Below are 23,510 nucleotides of genomic sequence, written 5' to 3'. Positions count from 1 at the left end.
ATTATGCTATTCATATCCTCTCTTTATCTTAAAGCGGACGGACGTGTTTTTTTTGTACGCACTACGTTTTTGTAAAATTTGCAATAAGCTTTCTATAAACAATCGGTGTTTATTTCTTTACAGATATAAAAACAAATTGCAATTTTTTAGATCCGAATCGTTTCGCGTGTGCAGTGATATATTTGGAGGTAAAATAATTATTTATTTAATTTACTTTCCAAACATAGCCCTGCTCTGCTTCTTCATCTCCTACGGTGTTGTTGCTATTCTTTTGTTTCTACTCTCGCTCAATAGAGATTCTTATCTCTATTTCTTTAAATCTTACTAACTTGCACTAACTGCTCTCTTTAATCTCCCTTCTCTTTTCCTTGGTACAGTGGTTCAAGGTTCCTCATTAATAAAATCAAATAATATTTTTAAATTAATTATTAATTTTTTAAATAATTTTTAATAAATTAATTAAATTAAATTAAATCTGTGCATTAAAGTCTTGCAATAAGACAATCTCGTCTTCCCAGCCTACCATCCATTGCTGGCTCTGTGAAAACGTTTTACACGCTAAGTGTGCCGGGTTCACGGCCTCAGTGTCGGATGCAATCTCGCGTAGGTCTGGTCTCCACTTTTGCTGTGATGGTTGTCGTGCTGTTCAGGACGAAATGAGGTCGTCCATGAGGCAGACTAAAAGCGGTTTCAAGGAGTTGATTAGTGTTTTTCGAAAAATCAATGACCAACTCTGTGCGCTCAACTACTAAATGAGTCTCCAAAGCGTAAGAAATCCGCTTTTAGTGATGTGCTCGGGTCGAATAATCTTCAGCCTGCTCAGCCGACAACTATTCAGCCGCTTATATCTTTGGCCACCCCAAGGGCCGGACCTGAGAAAAATTCGGCTTCCGAATGTCTCGGACTCAATGAGCAATTGTCCGATATGTCCTCTGTGGCATCGCTTCAAGTGATCCCAGACCCAATAATTCAAACTCCTGTAACAGTCACCAAACAGGGTAATAAACCGTCCGGACCCCCGGTACGCACTGATGCCGCAGTATTAGTTACGGCGGCACCAAAACCCTTGCAGGTGATCCTACCATCGAAACACATTTTTGTTTCCCGGCTTGCCCCTGATACTTCGAAGATTGATATCTCGGCTTACATCAAAGCCAATAAAAAACAAAAAAAGATAACCAAACCTGTGGGTGTAAAACTCCCACATGTTAAGGCCACTGATCAACCTTCCACCTCATCTTCCTCAATCTCAAAAAACTAATGTCTTCATTAACACTTACCTATCAGAATACAAGAGTGTTACGTAGTAAACTTCCCAAACTGTATTCTGATAGTTCTTTTTTTGCATCCCACATTATTGTATTTACAGAAACTTGGTTAAAGCCGGAGATCTTAAGCTCCGAAGTTTTTCCTAGTAGGTACACCACTTTTAGATGTGATAGAACTTTGCGAAGGGGAGGAGGAGTGCTAATTTCTGTAGACTCCAAATTCGCTTCTGAAGAGGTAAAATCACAAGAGTTTGGTGACATTGAATTTCTTTGCATCAAAATCACTTTGTCCGATCAATCTTTGTATGTTACCTGTTCGTACATACCACCTTCGTCCGAACCGCCAACATACTAGCAACATTTGTCCGCTATTCGTTTGGTTTTCGATCGTCTGTCTGATGGTGACCAGCTGATAGCTCTGGGATTTTAATATCCCAGAACTTATGTGGTCAAATGTTGATAATTCACCGTCTTTACAGCTTAACTCCCACCATGACTTCCCTGAGGGCATGTTCGACATGTCACTCGGGCAAATTAACCACGTTAGAAATTCTTTAGGTCGGCTGTTGGACTTATGTTTCGTTTCTGATCCTGATGGAATTACTCTTTCCAGAACTTTGCCCCTTTCTAACCCTGAGGATCCATATCATCCCACTCTTGAGGTTTCAATCGAAAATAATTACTTTTTTGACCTTAAGTCTACAGTTAAATCTCAGAAAGTTCCTTTCTTTCGTAAGGCTGACTTTATGAAATTAAATAAGTTAATTTTGGAATTTGATTGGTCTGATTTACTGGCCTGCGAGGATATAAACATCGCATTACAAAAATTTTATTACACTTTGAACATATTTTTCGACGCTTGCGTACCGTGGAAATATCCGTCCGCTTCAACGAATTCGCCTTGGTATACAAGGCACCTTATAAATTTAAAGAATAGTATGATTAGACTTTTAAACAAACATAGATTATCTGGCTGTACAGTCAGTTATTCAAGATACTTAGTAGCTCGGTCCAATTTCACCGTGCATAACGCAGAATGTTATAGGAGTTATATTCGCCGCTGCCGGATTCAGTTTACTCAGGATCCGAAGCAGTTTTATAACTTTGTAAACACTAAGCGTAAACATGTATCTTTTCCCCCACTGCTTACGTTTGAGAACTCTTATGCGAACACCGATCAGGCAATGGCCGATCTCTTTGCACAGTTTTTTCAAACTACCTATTCACCTAGCAGCAGTTTAGCTCAGCCTTACACTTATAATATCTAATCAGCCAACCTTATATTTTGCCCATCTTTCGATCAAAGTGGTGTGTCATCGGATCTTCTTAAGGTTAAGCCCGTGTATTCGCCAGGCCCTGATGGAGTACCAGGCTGTGTTCTGAACTACTGCGCCGAGGCACTGTGCAAACCGCTTGTTAAACTCTTTAATCTATCGCTGGAAACTTCGATCTTTCCCCTTATGTGGAAGGAATCCTTCATTATTCCGCTGCATAAAAAAGGGAAAAAATCCGACGCTGCTAATTATAGAGGCATCTCTAAATTGTCAGCAATTTCAAAGCTTTTTAAAAATCTTATCACTCCACATTTGCTACACCTATGTAGTTCAATAATAACTCCGTGCCAGCATGGCTTCATGAAGCGCCGCTCCACCACTACCAACTTATTGGAGCTAACATCTTTTATCACGGATGGCTTCCGGAATGGCTTACAAACAGACGTCATTTACACTGACTTCAGTAAAGCATTTGACTCTGTTAACCATTCGCTTCTTATAAGTAAACTCAGTCTTTTGGGATTCCCAACTGATCTTCTTATGTGGATTTCGAGCTACTTATCTGGGAGAACCCAACGTGTTTTCTTTAAAGATGTTACCTCGCGTTTAGTCCGCGCCACATCGGGGGTGCCCCAAGGAAGCCATCTTGGACCCCTACTTTTTACTCTGTTTATTAACGACTTGCCCCTTGCCTTAGCTAATTCACTTATACTTATGTACGCTGATGACGTTAAGCTATGCCTTCAGTATAAATTCACTAGCGCCCAGTCTACACTTCAATCCGATTTGGATAAACTTCAAAATTGGTGTTTAGCAAATAACCTAAAGCTTAATGGATCGAAATGTAAACTTATGTCTTTTTACGGATCTAGTCCTCACCAGGCTATGTACTTTCTCTATGGGAACGCCTTAGAACGATTAACTAAGGTTAACGATCTAGGTGTCCTATTAGATTTGAAACTTAAATTTACCGACCATGTATCTACCATGGCTAATAAAGCTATGGGTGTGCTTGGTTTTATTAAAAGATGGTCAAAAGAATTTAATGACCCGTACATAACTAAAACGTTATATACATCACTGGTCCGTCCGATTCTTGAGTATGGATCGTGTGTCTGGAGTCCTCAATATGGAGTACACCAAGATCACATTGAATCTGTACAAAAAAACTTCCTTACTTTTGCGCTTAGGGGACTTAATTGGGATGCAAATCTTTACCTCCCCTCATTTCATAGTAGACTTTTACTAATCAACTTACCATCATTAACAAATCGTAGAACGATGCTGGGTGTCATGTTTTTATATAATCTTATTTATGGAAATATAGACAGCCAGCATTTACTAACACGCTTAAATTTTAACATTCCTAGTAGAAGGACCAGAAACTTTCGCCCTCTGCTCCTCAGCCACTGTAGTTCGACATATGCCCAACACGATCCGTTCAGGGTATTATGTTCGGACTACAATGGTCTCTACCACATCTTGTCACTTTGCCCTACTAACAATCTTAAATCGCTTATATTAACCGCCTTATCTGTGCAACACTCTTTCTCGTAATATCTTTCTCCTAATCCTCGCTTATCTATCTCGGATCTATTCCCGCGATTCGAGCCGTACGTTACGCGGCAGCGTCCCTCGATCGGTTGGACGGGAGGTGGGCTGTACGTATGCAGTGGGAACCGCGCATAATTGTTGTCATAATGTGTGCCAATCGCTTTTATAAATTATACAAACTTCACAATAAATGTTTGAAACAAGATATATGAGCCAAGCAAACGACTTGGACAAAATTTAAAAAAAAAGAACAACGCACACAAAAAACAAATATTAATGATGCAAAATACAATAAAATATTATAAAAAAAAAATTGTAAACAGCTAAGCAGCAATCAAATGTAGGATAACAGAAGCTGTTATCGAATAGTAGAGGAGACTGTTAATAAAGCTGCGAGTAGTTAGTCTTAAGCAACAAATAGAGCAGAAACGACGCATAAGTTAAGACCAACAGACAATTATGTAAACTATATCTAACATATCCACACATTAATAAACCTATGAGACCACTAAGAAAACCATCCTCTCACAGTGCAGAAGTGGGATACTAATGTGTTGGTGCAGTGTTGTGGATATATAGTCAGGAAAATTGGAACAGAATCGTCGGCGTGGAAAGTTGGTAATGGGTAACAGCCCCAGAGATTACTCGATACTTGTGCGTGGCAGACGGATTTAAAGAAAAAGCAAGACAGTATAACACAAAGGTATTGTGTGTATATGGGCGTCGTGGTGAAATTCGCATTGAAAAGAACATTTTGGAAAAAGCATTGAGGAAAATGGTCAAGATAGCAGAACTCAAGGTGGACCAGTTGAGATTTTTGTTAAGAGAACGAAATCTTGCAGCTGCGGGATCCAGAGCAGAGTTAGTACAGCGACTAGTTGAATTTGAGGAATCAGAAGACGTGGGGATGCCACAAGCTAGTGGAAACGTGAGTCAACGAGAGGAATCGGTGACGTCACAAGCGGCAGTTATTTCACAACTGCAGAATGAAATGACCGAGCTGAAGACTATGATGGCGCAGTTGGTGATCATGCAGAGGCCAAATGCAGATGATGGAGTTAATAGGCAGGAACGCACAGAGGAAACCAGGAGGAATATCACAGGAGACGATATTCCTAATCTACAAGCCAGAAACATCGTGAACAAGCGTCGGTAAAGGAAATCGCAGACACTTTGCCAGAGTTTGATCCAGGAGACGAGAACGCTATATCAGGGAACCAATTCATCGATCGTGTCAACAAAGTGGTTGGTGCGTATCATTGGGACGAGACGTTTTTGTTATTGGCAATTTATACAAAGATCAAGGGACCAGCCAAGATGTGGTTCGATTCTTCGCCAGTGGTGCACACTACGTGGAGTGACTTCGCGCAAGCTATGAGAGATGAGTTTGGAGCAAGCCCGGACGAAGCGGAAGTGCATTTCAACATGACTAATGCAACCAGACGAGCAAAAGAAACATTGAAGGAGTATTGTTTCCGGATGTCAGCCCTAGGAGTGCGGTACAGTCTGAGCGAGGCAGCGGTTATCAGATATGTTCGCGCAGGATTACAGCACCGAGAGTTGCAAAACAGCATTGCAGCGAGACATTTTTCAACAATGAAGCAGTTTAGAGATGCAGCCGAATCTTATTTCGTAAACAGAGGTCGGACAGCAGCAAACAAAAAGGAGTTTGTGCCTAAATACAACAATTTCGAGATGAAACAGGACAGCGATGTGAAGACAGCAAAGCCAAAGGATTTGAAGACATTTTTCAACTGTGGAGAGTTGGGACACTTTGCCAATTCGTGCCCAAGTAAGGAGCAGAAGCCTCGCTGTAACAAATGCAATACTTTTCATGCAATCACGGAAAGTTGCCAAACTGCAAAGGTGATGCGCTGAGGAGCAACAAATCAAGACAAGTTATTCACCAAAATAGTCCGAATAAATTCAAAGAGCTATAACGCATTTATAGATACGGGTAGCCAAGCTAGTATCATTCGACAGTCAGTTGCGGATGAATTAAAGGCAGATCGGCATGAGTGCTCTATGAGGATTAGAGGCATATGTGGAGGATCGTGTGTTCTTTCTGAAGAAGTCGTTATCCAGATGGACGTTGAAGGGAAGACCATTGATGCCAAGTTATACGTAGCAGACGACGAGCTTTTGCAAGAAGACCTTTTGCTGGGACAGGATGTCATTGTTAGCGCCCAGTTATCCCTAAAGTTTACGGCAGAGGACGTCGAAGTCAAGCGAGCGGTGCAGCAAGCAGGAACTATTGGAAGTGAACGTGGTACTCATAAGCTTCTTGTTAATATGCAAAACAATCAAGCAAGAAGTCAAATGAATCAGTTGTCGAGCAAGTTCGAAGATGTCTTCTCTACAGGATTGCAAGGAATAGGAAAAACAAACATTGTCCAAGCCAAAATAGATGTTGAGAGCAACCAAGTAGTTTCCCAGCCACCATACAGAATTCCCGAGCCAAAGAAGGAAGTTGTCGCCAAGATCTTGGACGAGTTATTGCAGCAGGATATTATCCAACAATCTACGCCAGAGTATGCTAGCCCTGTAGTACTGATTACCGCCGTCTGAACAAGCTGTTAAAGAAGGAGAATTTTCCGGTCCCGAATATAGAAGAGCGTCTTCAAGAGGCGAAACGATTTAAGTATTTCACTTCACTGGATTTAAATAGCGGATATTACCAAATTGAGATAGCACCTGAAAGCCGAAAGTTTACCGCATTCATCACCACGGATGGACTTTACGAGTTTAAGCGACTCCCGTTTGGGCTAAAGAATGCCCCAGCCATTTTCAATCGTCTCATGGCAGAACTACAAAAGCGAGTGCATAAAGGAGATATGATTCACTACATGGACGACATTCTTATTGGTAGCAATAATTTCTAGGAGATGTATGCCAAGCTAGAGAGAGTCCTTACAGTATTGCGAGAGTGTGGACTAACTCTCAATCTGGATAAATGTAAGTTGTACGAGCAGTCTATTACGTTTCTAGGACATCAAATTCACGATGGAGGTATCAGCCCAGGAGAATTAAAGACGAATGCTATTTCCATGTTCCCCACACCGACCAATGTCACCGAAGTACGTCAGTTTTTAGGACTGACAGGATATTTTCGAAAATTTGTCGCCGGATACGCTATTATATCCGAGCCGTTACGTATGCTGTTGCGAAAAGCACAAACATTCAAATGGGAGCAGCGCCAAGAGGACGCGTTTGACGAATTGAAAAGATGCCTAACGTTAAGACCTGTTATCACAAGTTATCGCCTAGATGCTGAACACGAATTACACACAGATGCCAGTGATGTGGGTTTGGCCGCCGTACTGATGCAAAATGAAGAGGGTCAACTAAAGCCAATTGCTTATTTTAGTCGAGCAACGTCTAAGTCTGAGAAAAATTATCACAGTTATGAGCTGGAAGCTCTAGCCGTCGTCGAGTCGTTGGAGCGATTTAAGTATTATGTCTACGGTAAAAATGTTCGAGTAGTTACCGATTGTAATGCCCTGAAATCTTCAATGGATAAGAAGGAACTTATACCCCGAATTGCACGATGGTGATTAAGGATTCAAGAATATGACATCGAGATTGTACATCGAGCTGGAATACTGATGTGCCACGTTGATGCTTTAAGCCGAGCACCTTTTGAAAACGCACATGAAATGGAGACTGCATGTCTGAAGATTTCCAAAACCCTGATAGACGAAGCTGACTGGTTATTCGCGATACAACTACAAGATGAGAAGATCCAGAACATCGTAGCGGATATGACAAGTGCGAAGCAAACCGAGAACGACGAGTACGTAATAGAGCAAAATCGCCTATTTCGAAAATACGACAACAAGTTGCTATGGGTTGTGCCGAAACAGCTAAGATAGAGGAATGAGCATATTCTAGTTATTGTCGACGCCTTTACGAAGTTTACTATAGTTCGAGCAACAAAAAGTACTGCAACTAAACATGTCTTGGATATCCTGCAAGAGGTTACGAGCTACTTGGGAATGCCAGGTCGAATTATCACTGATCGAGGTACCGCCTTCACTTCGAAAGATTTCGAAAAATATTGCAAGTCGAACAACATAAAGCACATCCTTAACGCTGTAAGGACACCGAGAGCCAAGGGTCATGCAGAGAGGACGAACAGATTTATTTTGTCCATGCTACTGCCTTCGAATGAAAACGATAAGCGATGGGACGAAATGCTACGATCTATCCAGTGGAACATTAATACCATGGTAAATAGCACAACTAAATGTTCCCCATTTCAGCTTCTCTATGGATACGAGCCAAGAGATATTTTAAAGAACACCCTGACCAGCGTGATCCAGAATCAAGAGCAGAGGATGATGACAGATGTCGAGCAGACGCTGCAACTAGAGTCAACGATCAAAGAGCTGCAGCCAAGAAACGGTACGACGCAAAACACGCTAAGCCCACACAATATTAGCTAGGAGATATTGTACTGGTGGAGAACGAGCCAAGCAGCACGGGTACTTCCAGAAAATTGGAGCCTCGCTATAAAGGACCTTTTATTGTCAACAAGGTGTTGCCGAACGACCGATATCTAGTGGAAGATATCCCACAGGCCCAACGAAAGCAGAGACATTATAAGTCGGTTTATGCATCCGACAAGATGAAGCGCTGGTGTGAGCTTCCAGAAGATGACCAAGATGACGACGATGACTCGAAGGACGACCCCATCTACGAATCCCGCGAGGACGCTGAGAATTTATCAGGAAAGGCCGAATGTAAACAGCTAAGCAGCAATCAAATGTAGGATAACAGAAGCTGTTATCGAATAGTAGAGGAGACTGTTAATAAAGCTGCGAGTAGTTAGTCTTAAGCAACAAATAGAGCAGAAACGACGCATAAGTTAAGACCAACAGACAATTATGTAAACTATATCTAACATATCCACACATTAATAAACCTATGAGACCACTAAGAAAACCATCCTCTCACAAAATTAACAACAATGTAATATGTTAATATACAGAAAATTTGAAACAATATATATATATATATATATACATATACATATGTACATATGTGTATTTAAGTATGAATGCACAAAGAGCCATAAACAAAACATATTTCAATACCTAATATTCTTAATACTACAATAATAATTGAAACTGATGCCGAACCAGAATCAAAAGAAGTTATTGACCAACAAGATTTGGAAGAGGAAGAAATAAATAATCTCCCTATCCCAGACTTATGTCTGAATTAAACAATTTTGCAAATTCAGACAATAGTTCGAGCATAGTTGAAGAAAAATTTATTACAATGCCAGAAACTTAATCGGAAATAAAAGAACTATATCAGAAGTCATTTCCGGACTAAAGATAAATGTCAAAGGCGAAACTGTAGAAGTATTATCAGCTAAACTGGTGAATCTACAGCAACGCAAACAAAACTGCTAACCAATATACATCAGAGGTTGAGCAAATGACAAAAGCTTTAGAAAGTGCATACATAACGGACGGCCTACCAGTTCCGTTAGCCAGAAGTTATTCTACACAGACTGCAGTTAAGGCAATGGCAAAGAATTGCGCAATTTATATGGTAAGGTAAAAATGTAAAGACGAATAAAAAATTTGTATTTTTAATAGATATTAGTGCAGAAATATCTCTGTTAAAGGAAAATTCTGATATCTTTCATGATATCTAAATCAATCAGAAATATATATCAATCAGAAACATATTCCAAGATATAATACAGTCGAACCGACTAATTTCAATAGAGATCCAGACAGGTAAATACATAATTCCTCACGATTTTCACTTAGTAAATTTGAACTGCGCAATACCATGTGATGGAATAATAGGCATTGATTTCATAAAGAAATTTAATTGCCAATTAGATTTCAAACCAAATAAAGATTGGCTCATAATGACACCAAATAATTTAAATTTCCCAATTTATGTTCCAATAACATACAATTCTGGTAATAATTCCATTGTTCTACCAGCAAGATCCCAAGTTGTCTGAAAGATTCATCTATCATCAGATAAATTAAGTATATTAATACCTAATTAGGAAATTCAACATGGCATTTATGAGGCGAACACGGTCGCAACAGGTCGCCCAAAAATGCATATGTCCGATTAATGAATACAACCAGTAATGATCAAATAGTAAATATTCACAGTTTAAAATATGAACCACTTTCAACCTATGACATAGTTCACAAAAATCCAGAAATTAGAGAAAAAACTGTCTTATCTCAATTATTCAAAGACACAATTCAAAAAACTGTTGTCGGATAAATTCCCGCTACCTAAAATTGATGATATTTTGGATCAACGAGAAAAAGCGAAATATTTCAGCAAAGAATTTTGCATAATAACGGATGCAAGGGGAGAGGGTTTAACTCAAAACAAAAATGGACTCCAACTTCCAGTTGCTTATGCATCAAAATCGTTTACTATGGGTGAAATTAATGTAACGAACTGTTTTTGCTATTGGTTGTTCGCAACAAACTAGCTCACAGAGTTTGGGGTACGTTCCACAGAATTTATAGATTCGACGTGATTTGCTCGAGCCCAGAAATAACACGGTATGCTTCGTTTAAAAAAATTCTGTTTATTATGCTAAGTTTACAAAAAGGGTGAATCTCACCGGCCGCTTGGCTCAGCCGAACGACCGCTAGTCCTCCAGTCGATCCCCGATCCCCGCTTCGGGTTGGTGCCAATACACACGCCCTCCCAAAGCTTGCGCCCGGCAGGTCGTGTGGTCTTGGTGCCCGGCGCCGAAACGGCTCACGGTTCCCTTCGTTTGGACTCAAGGGCTCTGGGTTGCAGGGCCTGTGTTGTTGCTGTTGCCTTCTTCGCTGCTCTTCTGCTGCCGCTGCTCGCACATCGTCGCTGCTGCTAGCTCGTCGTCGCTGCTGCTCCCTCGTCGTCGTGGCTGCCCCCTCGTCGTCGCTGCTGCTCCCTCGTCGGGAGCCGGGTGCGAGTGCCGTGGATCTTCGGTATCTTCGGCTCACCGTGGATGCCTTTTCGCTTTGGCCGGCACCTAATCCGTGTTAACAGGCCGATCGGCTCACCTCCCAGGCATACGCCGGGCAGGATATGCCTTTCGCTGCTTAGCGGCCGATTTAGGGCACGAAGGGCCTACCTACCCCTCAGGACACACCCCTGGTCGCGTTCGACACTCGCATAGGCCCCAGCGCCTGGATCAGGATTCTAGTGACTTTCCCTGGGTGTCCCTGCTTGGTTTTACTGTTGGGCTTCAGTTCCCGAGCTGGCTATCCCTTGCTTCACAGGATCACACCTGGACTTATTGATCAGGAGCCGACAAGGCGTACGCCAGGCCGATCCGACGCTATAGCCAGGATACCTGCCGTGTCCGGGAATAACCTAGCCCGACTCGATTTACCCTTGGGCTTTGGGTCCGCCGCGGATCCATGATCCTGTTCGTACTTGTTCCTGAATTCTATTGCTTGACTGACTCGCGTACCGCCGCCGGACTTCCCCACAGGGGGTCCTTTAGCTACTGACTCGCAGAACCTTCGCACTCACTCTAAATACCGCACTTGAGACTGTCGGACTTACCCACGGTGGTCCTTCAGCCTATACTCCTAATTCCTCCAAGGAATGTCAGACTCCTTTCCCGCTTGAATGTCAGACTTACCCACGGGGGGTCCTCCACTCAACTCTTCCAGCTTCCCTAGAAGACTCGGTACCGATTTGCTCCCGGGGCACTCCTTATATAGTGCCAGAGGTGCCCGTTAATCCTTGCAAATCTACTTCCTGCCGTTAATCCTTCGCTCATTTACTTTTTCCGTTAGCTTTCTCCAATTCCCGCCGCATTTCTATCGGCGGGCTTTCTTTACTTGCCCCTGTATAATTAATGTAGAAATTAAGTGGAATTTTATGAAGTCTAGTTTAAGTTAGTTTAGGGCGGAGCCGGAGCGCAAGTAAAGCTCTCACTTGCGCTCTCCCATGAATTCGCCCCGCTTCGCCGCACTAGATAAGCTAGGCTTAAGTTTTTGTTGATATGAATATAATCGCTTTTCGGCCGACTGTCGTCGCATGCAGACGTGTTTTTTATTGTGCTCCGGGAAAAAATATTCAATAAAATCATAAAAGTGCAGTGACTGGTATAACTGACTGGAATAACGCGAAAAGACGCTTTTTGCGATGAAATCGCTAATGTTTATATTGATTAATTAATTAATTAATTAATATAAAACACAACTCTCAAAACTCAAACTAAATCAACCTCGACTGCAATGAGCTTGTTCATGCTGAATTCATAATACTATACTAATAATAATCACATATGTACATATTCATAGTATATACTAACATATCATACATACATATGTATATCGATAACCACCGACTGTGCCATCTCGAGAGAGTTTTACCATCTCTGGAATGATTTTAAGTTTTTTGGAGTTCTTTTTGCCGCTAAAAATTCGTTTTGATAATAAAGAAAGAAAAGTGAATTAAACCCGCCACAAGTGTCTTTGGAATCATCCTCAAATCTTCTTTTTCCTACTGTTCGCCTCATTCCTGGCAAAACATTGGTCCTTCGAGCCGGATATCACCGACACAAAACGGCAAGTTCACTATTCAGGTGGCTAAATTATTTTTGGTTGAGACATATAACAACCGAAACATATTTACCCACATTTATTCATTCCTACTATCATCTTCAAAAAAAAATATATATAAAAATATCATCATCTTCTATCACCTCATCTTCTGCATATATACATACATACAAATTGTTGCCGAGGGCTGCTAGAAAAGTTCTCCTATATATTATTCCTATTATTCCTATATATTATTCCTATATATCCTATATATTACTACTCCATTTAACGCGTTAAGAGAAAGGAAATAAATCATTTTCTGCATATATACACACATACAAATTGTTGCCGAGGGCTGCTAGAAAAGTTCTCCTATATATTATTCCTATTATTCCCATATATTACTACTCCATTTAACGCGTTAAGAGAAAGGAAATAAAAAAAAAAAAATAATCCGAAACCTTTGTACGTATATAAAAAAAATTAATAAATTAAATTATTTGGTTAAAATTCCTATTAAATTCCATTAATTCCTATCGCGTTTGCAGGGGGGTTCGTATCCTCTGAACTTATCCAAGGCTCCCATATTATGTCCTCTGGACGAGAGACAAAACCAAAAGGTTTTGCACCCGTCAAAATTATAAGAAGGAGTACATCCTCATCTCCAGTTCCTCCTTCGCATCCGTTAGCAAGATCTGCGAATACCAGATCCAAGAGCGAGTCCCTGACGCCAACGCTACCAAAACCGCAGAGCATCTCACGAACCCCAATAGGAACCCGATCCGTCACTCGGAAGACAGTTTCTGCAACCACGATGGCTCATGCGACGTTCATTTCCGTGTGCGATAAACTAACCCATTTTGAGGCCAAGATCAATGAACCATCGACTTCTGAGTCCACTCAATACGCCCTTGAGGTCCGCCGTGACCACGTAAAGAAACTTTGGGAGACGATCGAGAGCGAGTACGACAAATGTTCCCAAGTTCTCCAGCAGGAAGCCTCCAGCAGTGGTGAGTGGCAGGCAATAGAAGCCAAGTATGACTACTGCTATTCCGTTTATGAACGCTGTGTAGCCCAGCTAACAGAGGTTATCGAAAGAATGTCCGTTCCAACTCTTACAAGGGCATCAAATACTGCCCAACTGTCCATGTCTAGCGGATGCCGACTTCCGCCCTGTGACACTGAAGTTTTCAGGGGGGATTACTTACGGTGGCCAACGTTCCGCGACCTTTCCACTGCTATCTATGTCAACAATCCGAGGTTGACGCCGGTGGAAAAGTTATTCCATTTAAATGCCAAAACAGAGGGAAAAGCGAAGGCTATAGTAGCAAAATCTCCACTCACGCATGACGGTTTTGAATCGGCTTGGACCGCGCTTTGTGACCGTTTTGAAAACAAGCGTCTTCTTGTCAACAGCCAATTAAAAATCCTGTTCAATCTTCCCGTAGTGGTTGTTGAGTCCGGTGCAGCTTTAAAGGAGCTGCAAAGTACCATCCAAGGCTGTCTCACGGCGTTAGAACACTCCAAAATTTCAATCGATAATTGGGATTGTCTTCTCGTATTTCTCTGCTCCTCCAAACTTCCGAAATTGACCCTTTCTTTGTGGGAACAATCCTTGTCCAATAAGTGCGAGATACCCGCATGGCATGAGATGAACTCGTTTCTCAGCGAACGATATCGCACCCTGGAAGCCATAGAGGATGTTAAACCCAGCTCCAACATTAAGATGGTTAACTCCCAACCGCCTTCAAAAAACACAGGCTCAAAAAGGATCAACTCCTTTGAGACCAACGTGACGCAAGGACCCAAAAACTGTGACCTTTGCGCAAAAGAGAATCACCCAGTGCGGGTATGTCCTCGGTTTCTCCAAATGCCCGTCAGTGAACGATCCGTATATATAAGGAGAAAGAAATTGTGCTTAAACTGTTTCGCTGGGGGACACCAACTTAAAGAGTGTACCAGTAAGCACAATTGTTTCACGTGTAAAGGGCGCCACAATACGCTCCTGCACAGAGCTGACCTTCCTCAGTTGACTACAATTCAATACAATAACAATCCTACTACTTCAACTATACAGTCCACTACGCCTACCAATGTGCAAAGTTATCTAGCGGCAGCCACACAAGGTGTGCTGTTAAGTACGGCAATGATAAATGTCTGTCACTTAGGAGTGACATATACTGCAAGGGCCTTACTCGACTCCGGGTCTGAGGCTACTTTTATCTCGGAGCGTCTCTTTAGGATTTTGAAGCTTCCGTACCAATCCGTACAAGCTAGAGTTTCCGGCTTAAATCAAGCAGTAGCTGCCCAATCAACTAAGATGTGCCATTTTCAAATTGGGTCGCCAATAAAACCTAGACTACACATCGAGGCAGAAGCATTTGTCGTGCCACTTCTATCCGGAAAGTTGCCTTCAACCTCCATACCAAAGGAGCAGTTAAAGGACCTTCCCAGTTTTACATGGGCTGATCCTTCGTTTTTCGAGAGCTCACAAATTGATTTGCTGATTGGGGCGGATATTCTTCCGTCTATTCTTCTGAGTGGCTCGAGGACAAAGATTTGTGGCACTCTGTTAGGTCAGGAAACAGTATTTGGCTGGATCCTGAGTGGGCCAGTCTCCAAGGCCGTGCCAAAATCTATTTCGAACTTTTCCCCAAAGGTCTCGATAAGCTCTGAAGCTAAACTCGAGAAACTTCTCACAAAGTTTTGGGAGGTGGAGGATCTTCCAGGGAAGCCGGTAAAAGAGTCCGATTCTTTCTGTGAGAAGAACTTTGTGCAAACAACAAGGAGAGATGACACTGGGAGATATGTCGTCACCCTACCATTCCGAAGTTGTGATCGGATTGATCTAGGGCATTCAAGATCCATAGCACTGGCTCAATTCCTAAAGAACGAAAGCCGTTTGAGAAAAAATCCAACTCTTAAAGAAGAATATGAAGCAGTAATCAGGGATTACTTAGACCAGCGGCATATGTCTCCAATCGTTCCAGACTCCAGTGGGAAGAATTTCTACTTGCCTCATCACGCCGTTTTTAAGCCAGATAGCACTACTACCAAGGTTCGTGTAGTATTCAATGCTTCCTGCCCTACTTCCAATGGAAAGAGCCTGAATGATATCCTTCATCCAGGGCCTGTGTTACAGTCCGATTTGACTTTGCAGGTCTTACGCTGGCGGTTCTTTCGCTTCGTTTTCAATGCCGACATTACGAAAATGTACCGGCAAATTCTCGTTGCTCCAGAGCACACTCCATTCCAAAGAATCCTGTTTCGTGATGCAAATGACCAAATCTGTGACTATGAACTCAAAACATTCACATTTGGAGTAAATTTTGCTCCGTTCCTTGCAATAAGAGTATTGCAGCAGTTGGCGAAAGATGTGAGAACGACTTTTCCATTGGCAAGTGAAATTATTTCTACTTCTATCTACGTAGATGACGTACTGGCTGGGGCGCACACAAAGCAATCTGCTGGTGTAGCTATTAAACAGCTACGTGCGGCGCTCAAGAGCGCAGGATTTCCGTTGCGCAAGTGGACGTCCTAAAGATCACTTGCTAAGAGAGGGTTTCTTAGAGCTAGATGATCAGAGCACTGCCAAAACTCTCGGGATTCGTTGGCAGGCAAATAAAGATGAATTTTTCTTCGTCCCATCCGATATTACTCCAAAGGCAGTCCTCAGTAAACGGGAGGTACTGTCACAAATTGCAAGACTTTTTGACCCGGCAGGATGGCTGGCACCTTTCGTGATCCGAGCAAAAATCTTTATGCAGGAGATTTGGCTCCAGCAGCTGGGTTGGGACGATTCACTCCCTGCTGAGCTCATGGGAAAATGGAACGAATTTCTTATGAGCTATCCTACTATAAACCAAATCCGAATTCCAAGATGGGTGAAATTTGGTCCACAATCCAAAGTTCAATATCACGGCTTCTGCGATGCATCGCAGCAAGCATATGGAGCCGCGATCTATGTCCGAATTGAACACGCTCAGGAGGTTTCTATTTCTCTTTTGACCGCTAAAACTCGCGTGGCTCCAGTAAAGACCATGTCCATACCACGCCTTGAATTATGCGGTGCAGTTCTTCTGGCTGAGTTATTCCAATCGGTTGTTCCACAACTCCCTCCTGATGACTTCGACACATTCTACTGGACGGACTCCACGATAGTGCTAGCATGGTTAAGCAAACCGCCATGTACCTGGACATGTTTTGTGGCAAACAGAATTGCCAAGATTACACAGTCCGTAGATGCTGGGAAGTGGTCTCACGTGCGGTCTGAATTCAATCCAGCTGACTTGGCTAGTAGAGGCGTGGCTCCACAGGATCTCGTCTCAAGTAATTTGTGGTGGAATGGCCCACAATGGCTACAGCTTCCTAAGGAGCAATGGCCTACTCCAATAGAATCCGTACCTGAGACAGAACTTGAGCAGCGACCTATCAAATGCAACTTGGCTAAGTTGCCACCATCGGAGGATTACATAGATCGTTTTTCAGACCTAAGTCGTGCCCTCCGGGTGACCGTTTATGTCCTGCGGTTCCTAAGGCGTTGCAAGGTACCATCTACGGTCTTGCCAACTGAAATCAGTACCGCCGAAATCCGAGAGGCCCAGGAGTGTCTTCATGTTCTGACCCAACGGCAAGGGTATCCAAAAGAATACAGTTGCTTGTTAAAAAAGCAACAGATCCCATCATCTAGCCCTCTCAAGAACCTGAATCCCTTCTTGGACCACAGAGGGGTACTGCGAGCATCGGGCAGGCTTGTTGCGTCTGACACGCTTTCCTACGATGAGAGACATCCGATTATAATACCATATTCCAGTCCGTGGGCCCGTCTACTGGTTCGATTTACTCACCGCATATCCTTGCATGGTGAGAGTCAGCTCCTAATGCGACTCATTCGATCCAAGTATTGGATTCCAAAGCTAAAAACTTTGCTAAAAGCTACTATTAGTGCATGCAAGGTGTGCTTGATCTACCGAAAGCGGTTGCAGACCCAACTCATGGGGGAGCTGCCCGCGGAACGGGCCACTTTCTCACGTCCGTTTACACACACTGGCGTAGATTTTGCCGGTCCCTTTGAAATTAAAAATTATACAGGCCGTGCGTGCCTTATCACAAAGGGCTACGTGTGTGTATTTGTCTGCTTCAGCACAAAGGCAATCCACCTTGAAGCTACGTCAGACTTGACGAGTGAGAAATTCCTGGCGGCCTTTGCGCGCTTTGCTGGTAGAAGAGGCTGCCCACAGAAATTATATTCAGACAACGGTAAGACATTTGTGGGTGCCTCAGCCATTATCACGCGGGAGTTCCTACAAGCAACGAGAGAGATGGTCACTGCACACTACAGCCACCAAAACCTATCCTGGTACTTCAATCCGCCAAGTGCGCCACATATGGGAGGACTGTGGGAAGCAGGAGTGAAGAGCTTTAAGGCGCATTTCTACAAGTCTGCTTCCTCAGTCAAATATACGTACGAAGAACTTTCGACATTATTAATAAAAATCGAGGCGTGTCTCAATTCACGGCCCATTTCTCCAATGTCAGAGGATCCTACTGACTTGTTAGCCTTGACTCCCGGGCATTTTTTTATCGGTGGCCCACTGCTAGCTCTGGCCGAACCAGAAATTAAAGCTAACGCAGTATCCATCATCAACCGTTGGCAACGTTTAAAGGGCCTTCATCAACAATTTTGTGTCCGATGGAAGGAAGAATACCTAAAGGAGCTCCACAAACGGAATAAGTGGCAGTTACCAACTACGAATCTCCAGGTCGATGACATGGTTGTCATAAAAGAAGACAACCTGCCCACGAACGAATGGCGCCTCGGCCGAATTCAGAAGGTTTGCCCAGGTGCAGGCGACAAGGTCCGAGTGGTGGATGTTCTTACGTCAAGAGGCGTAATACGTCGGCCGATCGCGAAATTAATACTTCTTCCACTCCTAAAGTAACTCCTACGCTATGCTTCTTCAATGTTCGTTTGTCCATGTTCACGTCTAGTCATATGTTTTTGGATACCACTAATTCTACTTCTCTTTCCTTATCATACAGAGAAAATGGCACCGCATCCGAAGGCCCAGAAGCCAAACTATCCGCCGCAAGGAACCGCTTCCTATCGGTGCCGAGTGTGCAGAGGAGTTCATGCACTGCGGAAGTGCCAGCCATTCCTCAAGCTGACGGCCGAGAAACGCCTGCGAGCAGTACTTATCAATAAGTACTGCAGTAATTTCTTAGCCCATGAGCATTCCGGGCGCTCTTGCCGCAGTGCGGGAAAGTGTCGACTTTGCCAAAGGGACCACCACACGCTTCTGCATCTGCACAATGAAGGGGGCCGTCGAAGACGCTCACCATCCAGATCCCCTCACCGCCGTCCGCTGGGGCGGTCGGATTCAGACCTAGGGGTTGAGCCGTTGAGCTCCGACAGGCCTAGTTCTCCTGCTGCGCTTCAGGAGGATCAGCGTGGCGCCTATACCACCACGCTGTCTACCCTCCTGCAACATAAGGCCACGAGTGTCTTGCCTACGGCTGAGGTGGTTATCAACACCGGAGTCAAGAAGTTCGAATTGAAGGCCTTGATCGACCCTTGCTGTCCTACCAGTCGGATCAGTGCATCCTTGGCAAGGTCGGGACCGATGGTGTGTGCACAGCGAGGCTCCAGTCGATCAGGGGGCCGTTGGACGATGAAGTCATCTTCCACGTTGATTCCCAGCTACAGCAGAGATCGCCTGCACGGGAAATCGATCCGACGGCATACGAAGCCTTCGCAAACCTCGCCCTGGCGGATGAACGCTGGTTTAGGCCGAGTACCTTGGTATTAGGGGCCGAAGTGTATCCTCACATCATCCGTTCGGGATTCATTGCTGGTCAACGAGGATCATGAATTCATAATACTATACTAATAATAATCACATATGTACATATTCATAGTATATACTAACATATCATACATATGTATATCGATAACCACCGACTGTGCCATCTCGAGAGAGTTTTACCATCTCTGGAATGATTTTAAGTTTTTTGGAGTTCTTTTTGCCGCTAAAAAATTCGTTTTGATAATAAAGAGAAGAAAGTGAATTAAACCCGCCACAAGTGTCTTTGAAATCATACTCAAATCTTCTTTTCCTACTGTTCGCCTCATTCCTGGCAAAACAGAGCTTAAACGACGTTCGCACACAACGTCAACGTGAGCAAGACGAGAGACGGCTCTCAGTACAAAGAAACAACGCGTACTTCTCTTTTAAAGCAACCGAAAACCATGCAAGCTCTGATCAAGCGCGGTCAATTGACTTGACCAACTTGACCGAATTCTTAAACGTAGAGAGCGAGAGAGCCCGTTCCTGCTCCCCCTCGATACCATCGATGTCTCTGCAGCCAAAGAGTGCAGTAACTAGCACCTCAATTTCTTTGACAACGTCAACAGTAACAACAACAACAACCGCAACTGTATCTACAGCGCGTTTAACGACGTCATCAGCTAGTAGCGCAAATAGTAATACATCCGCGCTGCCCGAAAACCAAAACAAAAACAATGACTATATTAAGCCGGCTGTGCAGACTGGCATGGATCGCTACATCCAAATCAAAAGGAAGCTGAGCCCCCTCAATTCCAAACGCAAAATAACCCGTGGCAATGCTAGCCTAGCAGCAAAAGAAACGCCCATTAACTCAAACCGATTTAAAATCTTGGTAGACGCCGATGAGGTTGAGACGGGCGAATCCACTATTAGGTTAGTTGAGAAAAGGAAGCCAAAACCTCCGCCTATCTATATACGCGAAAAAAGTTCCAATGTTCTTGTCAACAAAATTATTGAGCTTATTGGTAAGGATAACTTCCACATAATACCCCTTGTAAAGGGCAACATTCAAGAAACAAAAGTTCAAATGAAGTCTGAAGATAACTACAGAGTATTATCAAAATATCTTACCGAGAATAAAAAGAACTTTTACACATATCAGCTAAAAAGCAGCAAGGGCCTGCAAGTCGTACTTAAGGGCATAGAGCCCGAAGTAACGCCTGCAGAGATAAAAAAGGCGCTACAGGAGAAGGGTTTTAGCGCCAAGACAGTCTTTAGTATCCTTAACAGGGATAGAAAGCCGCAGCCACTCTTTAAGGTTGAGCTCGAACCAGAAACCAAGCTCCTGAAGAAATACGAAGTGCACCCAATATACAATCTTCAGTACCTGCTGCACCGCAGAATTACAGTTGAGGAACCGCACAAACGCAATGGCCCGGTACAATGTGCGAACTGCCAGGAATATGGCCACACAAGGTCATACTGTAAACTGCGCCCGGTGTGTGTAGTTTGCGGAGAGCTTCATGACTCCGCACACTGCCCAGCGAACAAAGATGACAGCAACTCGAAAAAGTGCGGCAACTGCGGTGGCAACCACACTGCTAATTATAGAGGATGCCCAGTCTATAAGGAGCTGAAAAGTCGCATCCACCAGAAAGGAATAGCTGCCCGCACCCAAAATGGACAGTTCACGGCGTCCAGATCAAACCCTGAAGTCTTCTTCTCGACTGCAGCCAGATCCTCACTAGGACCCATTAACTCTGACAAAAATGTGACATACGCAGGTGCCTTAAAATCAGGACCGGCGTCACCTGCCTCAAGAAGCTCATTTCTGCAATCAGCATATCAAGAACCGAACACGGCTCAGCAACATCAACCAACAGAGCAGCCAAAAATCAACTTTGAAGCTATGATATGCAGCCTACAACAAAGCCTGACGGAATTTATGTCGTTTATGCGCACAACTATGCAAGATTTAATGCGAAACCAAAATCTATTGATTCAAATGCTGGTTTCACAACAATCCAAATAATGGCTTTCCTACGGATATCTACGTGGAACGCTAACGGTGTTTCGCAACATAAACTTGAGTTAGCTCAATTCCTACTCGACAATCATATCGATGTAATGCTGCTTTCGTAAATACACCTTACAAACAAATACAATTTTCAACTACGAGGATATTCATTCTACGGAACAAATCATCCAGATGGTAAAGCACATGGTGGGACTGGAATTCTAATCAGAAGCCGCATAAAGCACCATTTTCAAAACAAATTTGCTAAAAACTACCTACAGGCTACATCTATAAATATACAACTAAATACTGGCAACCAACTTACACTAGCCGCCGTATACTGCCCCCCTCGCTTCAATATAGCTGAAGATGAGTTTATGCAGTTTTTCAACACATTTGGAGACCACTTCATAGCAGCAGGAGACTACAATGCCAAGCACACACACTGGGGATCCCGTCTCGTGACTCCAAAAGGGAAGCAGCTCTATAATGCAATTATCAAAGCCAAGAACAAGCTCGACTATGTTTCATCTGGCAAACCAACATACTAGCCGGCAGACCCAAGGAAACTACCAGATTTAATAGACTTTGCGATTACCAAAAACATCCCTAAAAATCTGATAAGTGCCAATTGCCTATCGGATCTCTCATCTGATCACTCGCCTGTCCTTGGAACAACCATTAAAATTGACCTCACAGAAAACCAATTGGGTTAAGTACAGAAAATATATCAGCTCACACATTGAGCTAAGTCCTCATCTCCACGATGAAGCCAACGTAGACAGCTTTGTTAATTCACTTGAGTCTGTACTCGTCGCCGCAGCTCGAGCCTCAACATCGCAAACTATAAATACACAAAGCAATAAAAAGACAAATCTACAAATCGAACAGCTCGTCCTCGAAAAGCGGCGTTTACGTCGCGAGTGGCAATTCCACAGATCGCCATCTGCTAAGCAAAGCTTTAGACATGCCTCACGTCAACTTACTAAAGCCCTACAGCAAGAAGAAGATTATGTCCACCGCCGCTATATAGAGCAATTGTCAACTTCTAGTACAAAACACTCACTATGGAGAGCTCACCCAACTCTAAGCTCACCGAAAGAAACCGTTATGCCTATTAGAAATCCAACAGGCGGCTGGGCGCGCAGCGATGCAGACAGAGCCAGCACGTTTGCCAATCACCTTAAAAATATCTTCCAACCAAATCCGGCCACTAGTGCCTTTACTTTGCCGACTTTACCATATGAGCCTCAGCTTCAACATGAACCAATCGAGTTTCGCCCAAACGAAATCGCTAATATCATCAATAACCAACTAAATCCGAAAAAATCACCAGGCTGCGACATCATAACTCCCAAAATGATCATTGAGCTTCCATATTGCGCCGTAAAGCTCTTCAATGCCATCGCAAAACTTGGCCACTTTCCAGCGAGATGAAAAAAGTCAATTATAATAATGATAGCAAAGCCGGGAAAAGACCACACAATTCCCACGTCGTATAGACCTATAAGCCTACTTTCATGCTTATCTAAACTCTTTGAGAAATGCATTCTGACTCGAATAAACACATACCTAAGGATCCAGGAAGGAATCCCGTCACATCAGTTTGGGTTTCGTGAAAAGCACGGAACAATTGAGCAGGTCAACCGGATAACAGCAGAAATTCGGAATGCATTCGAAAAACGCGAGTACTGTACCGCAATATTTCTAGATGTCTCTCAAGCATTTGATAGAGTCTGGCTAGAAGGTCTAATGTACAAGATCAAGACAATGCTCCCTTGTAATACCCACAAGCTTTTAGAGTCTTACCTTTACGACAGAAAATTTGCTGTGAGGTGCAACACAGATATATCTGACGAATTCACTGTTGGAGCCGGAGTTCCTCAAGGAAGTGTACTCGGACCAACATTATATGTTCTCTACACAGCAGACATCCCGACAAGCACACGACTAACAACATCTACGTTTGCTGATGATACAGCTATTCTTAGCCGCTCAAAATGCCCGATGCAAGCAACTGCGCAGCTAGCTCTTCATCTGGTGGATGTTGAAAAATGGCTATCAGA

The 23,510-nt window shown here is 43.3% G+C and overlaps 1 protein-coding gene across 1 annotated transcript; it reads left to right on the top strand.

Moving 5' to 3' along the window:
- The first annotated feature begins 12,604 nt into the window (after window positions 1–12,604).
- Window positions 12,605–19,525, top strand: LOC116655470. Its single transcript, XM_032453445.2, has 2 exons — window positions 12,605–12,663; window positions 18,682–19,525. The coding sequence occupies exon 2, from the start codon at window positions 18,687–18,689 to the stop codon at window positions 19,446–19,448; it is 762 nt and encodes a 253-aa protein (XP_032309336.2). The 5' UTR covers window positions 12,605–12,663; window positions 18,682–18,686; the 3' UTR covers window positions 19,449–19,525.
- Window positions 19,526–23,510: the final 3,985 nt, after the last annotated feature.

Source organism: Drosophila ananassae (genome assembly GCF_017639315.1).
Source record: "Drosophila ananassae strain 14024-0371.13 chromosome XL unlocalized genomic scaffold, ASM1763931v2 tig00000124, whole genome shotgun sequence".
Taxonomy (NCBI): domain Eukaryota; kingdom Metazoa; phylum Arthropoda; class Insecta; order Diptera; family Drosophilidae; genus Drosophila; species Drosophila ananassae.
This window is presented reverse-complemented; position numbering and strand designations above follow the sequence as displayed.